We start from the raw sequence: 9,448 nt of genomic DNA, 5'->3' as shown, positions 1-9,448 counted from the left end.
CCACTCAGGAGAAAAAAGACAGGAGCATGAAGAAAAAGAGTGCACACACATTCCTCAGTATTTAGAGGCAACAGTTGCCTAAAATTTAAAGGCACCTGATTACTTGCATCTCTTAAGCTGCAACTTCCTCACTGGGCTTTTGCCACCCACTGAAATTGTCTCTTTTAGTTCACCAGCTGAGGAAAATGGAAGATGTCTGCTTGGTGGGCAACTCTCCCTGATCCGTGTGCAAGTGGGTCTGAGTGCCTGCAGATGGTTGCAGGAAATGCAACATGCCTTCTGCCTCACCTGGTAACGCTTCAGTGACAAGCACCAAAAAGGCAGATGTGGCAACTTCCCAAAGCTTCTCCCAGGCATACCTTCTCAAGTTAGGGATTTCCCCATGTCTCAGTATGAGACAGCAAATACTCACAAAGGGTTTCTCTTGAACTGAAAAGCTTTCACTGAACCAAGACCTCTCATGTAATGATCTTACACTTCCTTTGATGGACAGGATTAACTCAGAGCCAAGCACTACAGGAAATTAGATACCAGTTCTTCATAGTACTCCTAATAAAAGGAACATGGGAAATACATCACCAAACAAAGGTACACTGGATCCCCTCGTGTCACACTCTCATCATCCTGCTCAAATCAAGCTGTCCAAACTGCTCTACCCAGGAGGCAAGCTGTAACACCTGCACATTGTAGGAGGAAACCACTGACTTGCCATGCAGCTGCTCACACCATGCCAAGTGCATTGGGAGCTGCAGCAAAGCAACACAAGAAATGTTCAAATTTAAATATGGCTCCACCAATGTTTTGGGGGCCACAATGACTATTTAGCCATGGTCAAGCATTTGGATTTTTTTGTCTTTCCCGAGTTTCCTCATGCAGGAAACCCAACTTTTTTTGAAAAAGTTCACTTAGGCTCTTCATCTTCACTTTTCCTGGAGTACCCTGAAGGTCTTGTCCTATGTGCACACAACCCATAGTTTCATTCCACTGAAATTACTCTATGTCTTGATCCAGTGACTTGAGATGGGTTAAAAAGTTGCTTCAAAGCATCCCAAACAACTTTAAAGGATACTTGTTAGCAGTACAGAAATTTATTACTATGAGACCTTTGGGATTGTGATGGGTGGTTGGCAGACACTATGTTGAGTGTTACCAATAGTTCTATGAAAGTCCAGTGTCAGGGTGAGTAAAAACAGCCTGTTTGCTCTCTAAAGTAATTAGCAGTTACTTCACACATACCCCAACATGAATTGTGCTAATACTTCCACACTTCAGTTAAATTACAGTGCAGTTCACTGCAGTCCTTTTTTGTGGTTTGTGCTTCTGTTATCCATGTAAGTATCCACATGGTTCAAAGCAGTGAAAAGGAGCAGGAGTAACTAATAACCAGGGAACACCAGGAGTCCTAGTAAAACTAGTCTGCCCAGATGACCACCTAAAAGCAACATGATAGTTAGGCCATTGCTAATTAAGTTAATTCAAAGAGTTCTGGTGAGTTTACACTTCCCTACTTAAGGATTAGAAACAGACTTCAAATTTGGACTTGACCCCTCAATCCCTTTCTGCTGAGATATCCCTGATATTAAGAATGCCAATTCTTTCTTTGGGAAAGGCAATTTTGTGACAGAAGTATCTCTGTTTCTTCCTTATTATTATCTGTAGTAGTATTACTATTATTTTTCTTTGAAACTGGCCGTAGTGAAGCTTTACAGCCAGGTTTTGCTGCCTCTGCTGAATTAAATTTTGCCTCTGTTTTTGCAGTTATTGAAAAAATACTGTACTTATTAAAAGGAAGGTTGCTGCAGTCTTGCAAGAGATTGCATGGTATCCCTCCTCCCAAGTTTTAAGGATATCTGCCAGCTTTAACTGCAATACAGCTGGCTAAAGGGACAGCAAGGATGAGATAAGCTGAGGTTATGCAACCTGCAACACTAATGGTGCTGAGCTGACGTCCGCCAGCTGAGAACTCTGCTGAGCACATCTGCTGTTTGGAATGCAACAAAAGTAGAAGATTTAAGAATGCCTTTGGCAATGCTCTTTGCGGGTTTTTTTGATCAATGACATTCTTAAACATTGCCACATATTCATCTTTTCCTAGAAATTACTTCTTTGCCTCATCATCAGCTGCAAATTGCAGTAGCTTGAGTCACTGGCTAATAGATCCCAATTTTCTTTCTTGAACATACGGCACTTGGACATTTAAAGGAAACTGGAATGATTCATTGCAAACAGAAGTTTATCATTCTCTCTCTAAGGTAATGTAACTCAAACACTTTTACATCAGGCACAAAGTAAATGCCTTGCTGTGTAGAGAATGCAGAAACATACTGTTTCCCCAGATGCTTCACTGAAACAAGAATTAGTGTCAGCAGCCCTTCCAGCATCACTTATGAGTAAAATACAATCATTATCAGCCTCATTTTGAGCACTTGCAGCTACATAGGATCCTGTTTTTGAAGCACTCATGAGCACACCTCTATGAATGAGATCTCCTAGCTGAGGTCAATGGTGCCCTGTATCTCACATCTTGTCAGACACTGCTCAAAACACCTTGGATTAGGGTGGCTCCCTATAAAAATGCTGCTGTATAGGAGTAATCACAATAACACTTCAAAGAAATGATTGATCTCTGCTACATTTTTTGGCAAGAAACACAGGTTAAAATTCTCTTTGCAGAAGAAACAAAACCAAGCATTAGCTGTTTATGTGCTCCATAACACTCCAAGTTCACAAGCATACTGGGTAATGGGACTAAATCCAGATCTAATTCAAGCTTGCCGTAACTTTCAAAACAAAACGAGTATCACTGGCTCATACTTATAGCAGTAGAAATAAGGACATAATTTAAGTACTCCGGGTATAACGAGTACTTCTTTATAATGACCACTGTTCATAGACATTGTAAGTACTTGCAAAGCATATGTCAGTATATGCTCATAAAAATCACTACATGGAAACAACCCTGATATGTGTTTCTGGGTTTATGTATATATTTATATATATGCATATATGTATATATAATATATATTACTCTCTCTTTATATACATAGTATTATATTAAGAAGGCATGAGTGCTTGATATTATTTCTTCAGAAGGAGAAGGAGGAGAGAGATATGCTGTAACTGCCGCAAATGTCACCACAAGAATCCTAAAACTGATTTGTCAAAGGAGTACTTCTGAATCTATGAAACATTTTGTTTGTGATGCCTGTTTAATTCAATAGTGAATGACACCAGCTGAAATACATGGCAACTCATAGCTCTAGAGATCATTTTACCAGATAAAGTTCATTAAGACCAAGAAAGACCTGAAAACAGAAAGCAAAACACACACAAAAAGAAATCTGATTCAAAACCCCCAGATCTGTGTATCTCCACTACCTTCGCACTTCGTTAATGATGTGCAAGAGAACAGAAAGCCTGTTAAGCAAGGCTTTGTATGTCTGTCTTTCAAACAGCCACACAGCTGCAAAAACTGATGCTGTCCTTCCTTGAGATGATCCTGAATTTCAGTAGGTGGTCTGAGCAGCACAGGAATAGACATGTCACACTACAGTGTGGCAGGGAATTTATAGAGCACACAGTTTAGTAATGATGATCAGTGTCTGTATGTTATTTCTGTGCTACACTTGTGAAAACCCACAAATGTCCACAGGCATGTTCACAGACAGAAAGTTAGGTTGCTCTATGCTGTCCTCCTGCCTGCAGTTTCCAGGCAGGTGAAGTTGTGACCCACAGACTCCCTAAAATCAACACATTCATTCAAAAATGACACAAAACTAAAGTATACCTGACTCTTCAGTCACATTTCACTTCCCCTCTGACACTTCGAGCTCTTACCTGGTGCAGTTTTGTAAGACACAGTTCTGGTGGGCATGGGTGGTGCACTCTTAGTAACAGGGCTTGGAGCCATTTGCAGACCTTGCCGCTGCCTCTTTAGCTCCTCTTCTCGTTCCTGGGCAGCTCTGATCTCTTCTTCTATCATAGACAAAGTCCGCTGTTTCCTTGACCGTAACTTGAAAGGGCCCACAGTCACCTCAGGCTCCTGTGTGGCCAGGATGGATGCGGTGCTCCTAAGCTCAGCTGCCTCTGAATACTTGCTGAAATAGCTGACTTCATGCCTGCTTTCCTCCACAAGGAATGGCTGGCTGGCTGAGTACGCGGGTGACTGCTGCAAACTCTTCCCTTCCCTGAGTCCTGAGTCTTCCTCGTTTGAAGTCTTTGGTATGGTGTCCTTTTTTTCTTGAACTGGTGAAGACACCTGGGGTGGCTCAAACATTGGATTCTGATGTTCCTTGGAGGCTGGAGCTGGTCTGGTGGTGACTGGCTCCTCTTGGTCTGAGATATCTTTCTCTGCTGGGATTTCTTCTTCCTTGCAGTTTCCTTTATCCACCTGCGGATGGCGTTTTGTACCAGCAGACCAGCGTGGTACTCCAGCTGGTCGTCCATCAGTATGGAGTCTGCCAATGCAGAGGAGGGAGAGTCACAGCCTGGGTCGCTAAATGACTTGGAGATGCTTTCACCCCTGCACTCTGCCGGAGTGTCGGCCTGTGGGGTCTGTGGCAGGGAGAAGTCGGCCAGCGAACTTTCCTGCAGGGCGCTCATGGTCTCATTGGAGGCACCACTGTCACTTATGTTATCCATGCTGAAGTCATTGGAAAGGGTCTCCAAGATGGTAGTATCCTGAGACCTAACAGACAAGTCATCCAAACCGGAGTCAAGCTCCTCTGGAGGGGAGGAGGTGCTGCCTGACTTTGGTAAGTGGTCTGGAATGCTCTGTCCATCATCCTTCACCACTGTGAAGACCGCTCTTGCACTCATGAATTCTCCATCCTCTGCCCACAGTTTTGAGGCTGGTCTGGCTCTGGGGCTATCACTGCATGGTAGCTCTCTTCCTGTATCAGCTGTGGTAGTTTGAGCACTTTTGTCATCTTCTGCGGTACAGGAGACTTTCTGTGCTTTGACAACCATGGCATTGTTACCCTCAAGCTGTCCTGTTTGCCCACAGACTGAAACAGGTCTTGTGACAGAGGACAGTGGTCTGTCCACATGTGGAGAATTGAGGCTTTTGTAGAAGGGTTTGATGGAGAACATTTTGGGTGTTCCTGACCGCCTTGGTGGGGCCTGACCCTGAGATGGCCCTGAATGTTCCATCAGCTGGAACTGCTTTCTAGCAGCTGAGAAATCAATTTGCTCTGTGACAATATCCTCTTTCTTCATATTGACTGGCTCTGGGGGTACAAAGGAGCCACTGACCTGTTTAGGGGATGTTGGTGTTGCACCTTGCTGCTGCTGTCTCTCCTTGCGCTCCCTGTACTTCTTGTGAGACTCCAGGTGCTCTTCATCCAGTTGGTCTTCCAGGGGCTTCTCTTGGGGAGGGTTCCACCATTTGGTGGCAATGTTGGGGTTTTTCTTGACAGCCTGGCTCTTAATGAGTTCCCTTCTTTCCTTTTCAAGTTCCATCATTTCTTCTGATGGTCTTACTTTGCGGACCCTGTATTTTTCCTTCTCTTCCTCATCTTCAAAGAGCTTTGAGGGCTTTTTGTCTTCATGGAAGGCTCGCAGTTCAAACTTTGCCTCTTTCTTAAGGGTTGTAAGAGTTGTTTCTCCATCCTTAGAGGATCTTCTGGAACTGTTTGAAGAGGTGGGACTTCCTGGCACCTTCAGACTCTCCCTAGTGTCTTCTTTCAGTCCAGCCAAGGAATGGCCATTAGATTTCAGGCTCTCATCTGTTATGCTGGCTTCACGTGGCTCAACTTCCAAGGGTGCCTGCTTGTCAGCTACATTCTCCTCCCTTTCACTGGGTTCTGAATCTTTATTAATGTTAACAGATACTCCTGAGCCATCCATAATGGAGACTGCACTTGGTTCAGGGGAAGATGTCCCATTAAAGGTATTATCTGCAGCAGAATCACAGCAATTTGCCTCCAGCACTTCATCTAGGTATCTGATCTCTTTTGCAACTTCACTGTCCAGAGATTCATTCCTGTCCTTAAGTCCATTGCGGCTGGGAGCAGGGGAAAAGAAATGGGTTGGATTGTCTATGGGATGTGGTGAAGCCACTGTGGTGATGCTTTTGTGTTCAGAAACAGGAACTTCAATTTCCATTTTCTCTTCCTTTGTAGCAAGCACAGTAGCTGGCTCCAAGAAATTGGCACAGTTTTGGTCTCTGTTTTTTCTCAACCTGATGTCATCCTCAGGGATTCTGGAAGATTTCTAAAATGAAAGAACAAAACAATGATGAAGTCCTAAAAACCAACACCTGATCTTTTGCGAAGCAAACACCATCTGGAAAACAAATCCTAGCACTTCTTAAACTTGAGATTAAAGCATTCCCTCAGACTGTGGGAAAGTGATGCAAAACATTAACACAAAAAATAGGAAGTTACCTTGCCATAAGCTGGAAAAAATTCTACAACAACAACAAACTTTCATTTATGGATCTCCCATCTGCTTACCATCCTCACTTTGCTTCATCTGTTACTAGGAATGAGCTTTGGATTTCCACATTAATAGTGACTTGGTAGTTTAGATTCTTCAAAGATTTGCACATGCAACACACAACACCTATCATCTTGATATTTTAAAATGTTTCCCACACCTAAAGGAAATCTCACAATGCTTCTACAGATGAATAGTAATACTGTCCCTGCTTTGCAGAAACAGATGGTAACATACAGGAAGAGCAGGTGATTCATACCAAGTTAGGAAAAAGGATGTGGCAACACAGGGAATGTTCATTTCTGAGTGGCTCAAACCCAGTAACCAAACACAGGCTAGAATTACATGGTGATGGAAAGACATGGGGTCTTTCTCCAGCCCACACGGAAACCAACATGCAGAAGACAGGAAACATCTGCAACTCCCATGGCATGAAGAGCACCACAAGGAGCATGACAGGGACCAGAGTCATGGTCTCCTCCCTCTCATTGCTTTAATCTGCAGTGCAGATGGATTGGATTCAGATTTCTCCCTGATGTGTTGCCTCTGCTCACAGGGAGGTTATTGAAAGAAACACTATTTATGTTCAGGTACAGGCAGATTTTACTGGTCAAGCAGCCTAATGAATGTCTTGTGAGTAAAGTCTGAAGGAACTTCTGATTAAGTTGGTAACATATAAATTAATTTCTCAATAATTCTATACTGTTAAAAAGAAAAAAAAAAGGAACAGGAAACACCAAAGAAAAGAGGAAGAGATTTTAAACACTGTTCTTCAAAAATACCTTGCTAACTCTTGCTCACTCTTCCTAAATTATGAAAACAGAAAGTGACAAATCTATTCACAGTGAATAATCTTTTAGAATAGAAATGTAGTAGCTGAGGTCTCCATCTCCCCTTCCACATGTGTGAGGCATGGGCTTGGAAAGCAAATGGCAGTGACCAAACCCGGTGAACTCAGTGGCCACCAACAAGGGCACCATTGTCTGCTAGTCACCCCTGCCCTTGCTGTCCCTTTATCCCACATGCTATTAATACACACTGCAGCAGCAGATGATCAGTTGGGAGCACAACGGCACTTACCAGTGACCTGAACAATCACAGTACCACTGGATTTATATAGGCAAATGCACTTGACACACCTTAAAGAATTACTGCTAGTCAGCCGGAAGAGCTCTTTCCAAAAACACTTTGAAAGAGCTTTCTGTCTAATTATGTAGTCAGACACAGCTGAACACAATGCTGACCTGAGCCATTATTTTCTTCTTAATTGTGCTTAAACATTGGGAAAAATCTTTAAAAACAATCTGCTTTTATCTATAAATTTTACTTGACAAACTTCACTGGTTCTACTTGCTTCACTTTCTGTTGAGCCTAGAAATACTGAATACAGCAGAATACAGCTGAAATTTCTAGCAGTGTTTTTCTTAAAGCATATTTTATTTTTCATCATTTAAATACCTAAATGTGGCCCATTTTTTCTTTAGTACTATTAAAGATATATTCCAGAGATCACATGTTCTGCAAACAAATACAGAACAAGTATAAAAAGCCCTTACTTTTTCAAGTAGACACAGAAGGAATGAAAGACTCATAGATATGGCTTCTTTTAACCTGAGAGGACAAGAATTGCTCTTGATTTGCTGGCAGAGCTCCATGTACACAACAGGTACTCAGGTGACAGGATTAAGACTGCAATATCTTTGTAGTATTTGGGGTTAAATTTTCCCTGCTTGACTTGCTGGTGCAAAATGGGGTATGTTGGTACCCGGGTCAGCCTGTGCAAAGAGACATAAGCATCAGTGCAGGACTGATGGCTGTCCCTTTCACACAAACTGGGCATGCAATTACACTCCTGCTAATATTTGCTTCTAATCAGAGAGATCAAAGCCGCTACTGACACTGGTAGTTAACTACATGTCCTCTGTAGCCATAAGAACATGGACACAGAAAATCAGTTAAAAAAGGTGTGCACTCCTGCTACTGAAACACAACTCCCTGGAGAACCAAACCAGAGCTGAAGGGCCCCCTATTCCTGTGCTTCTAGTACCTCTATGCTATGGAGCTGGGAATATGCCTCTGATTGTCTCAGAGACCCCATTCACTGAAGCATGTCTACTTCCATCACTGCTTTAATGTATGAACCATTTCAGATCACGCAATATTTGGATATTCAAGTTAGGGAACAGAACCACAGGTGCAGTGTTTTACCTAAATCTCGTAATGAGGAAGAGCCCATCCTCTCATCATAGTTGCAATCCATAGCTCACAATTAAGGCACATGCACATAATCAGGGCATGGATTTGTGACAGTATGTAATTCTGAAAGTGCATGTGTCTCTGCAATTAGTGTGGCACATGTAATTATGTAGCAAAACAGACAATTATGCAGTAAAGCTTATGAGGAAACACTGCTACTTATTGGAAGAGTCTTTCTTTGCTAGGAATTAGCAACTGAGCATGAAAAAGGGCTCCCAGCACAGCAGAGAAGTCTGGAATGCTAGGAGAGGAAAAAATACAATTATGAAAAACCACACAATTTTTTTTCTAAACACATTCTTGCAGAATCTGGGGACAATTTTTTGAGGTCATGGGAATGAAAGTATGCTCCATACACTCCTGTAAGGAGCAGAAGTCAGTCTATTGGTGAATTACCTGAAGAGAACCGAGAAGATAGTCAGGATAGAACCTACTGATAAAACAAAGCTTTTCAAGCCAATCCAGGCCACAAAGCCTGCACAGAACTGGCTGTGTGTGGGAAAATGGCACACACTGGGATGATGACACCATGGGTGAAGGAGGCTTGGAGCAAGAGGGTGATGGGATACACACGGATCCCCTGCCTCAGCTTCTTCTCAGAAGAAGGTGAGCTTGACAGGGGGCTGCTTTTGCTCCTCGGTGATAAGCCTGTATCAACAGCTTTTTATTTGCCACCTACAGGGAGGATGAAGAGGCTTTTCAAAGCCTACACCATTACAAAGACCTGTGAATAGGAAAAGAGCTGCATTCAATC

At 42.8% G+C, this 9,448-nt stretch overlaps 1 protein-coding gene across 1 annotated transcript in view; it reads right to left on the bottom strand.

Annotated features, from left to right (window-relative positions):
- The window catches only part of LOC103810627 (A-kinase anchor protein 2-like), a gene marked incomplete at its 3' end in the record, with an annotated part of 9,850 nt that extends 3,642 nt beyond the window's left edge, over positions 1-6,208 (bottom strand). The window contains 2 exon segments of the mRNA XM_009083539.1: positions 3,838-4,395; positions 4,398-6,208. Of these exon segments, the coding sequence (XP_009081787.1) occupies positions 3,838-4,395; positions 4,398-6,105 (2,266 nt within the window).
- Between the last annotated feature and the right edge of the window lie 3,240 nt (positions 6,209-9,448).

The sequence above is a fragment of the Acanthisitta chloris genome, unplaced genomic scaffold, assembly GCF_000695815.1.
Source record: "Acanthisitta chloris isolate BGI_N310 unplaced genomic scaffold, ASM69581v1 scaffold16510, whole genome shotgun sequence".
Taxonomy (NCBI): Eukaryota; Metazoa; Chordata; class Aves; order Passeriformes; family Acanthisittidae; genus Acanthisitta; species Acanthisitta chloris.
This window is presented reverse-complemented; position numbering and strand designations above follow the sequence as displayed.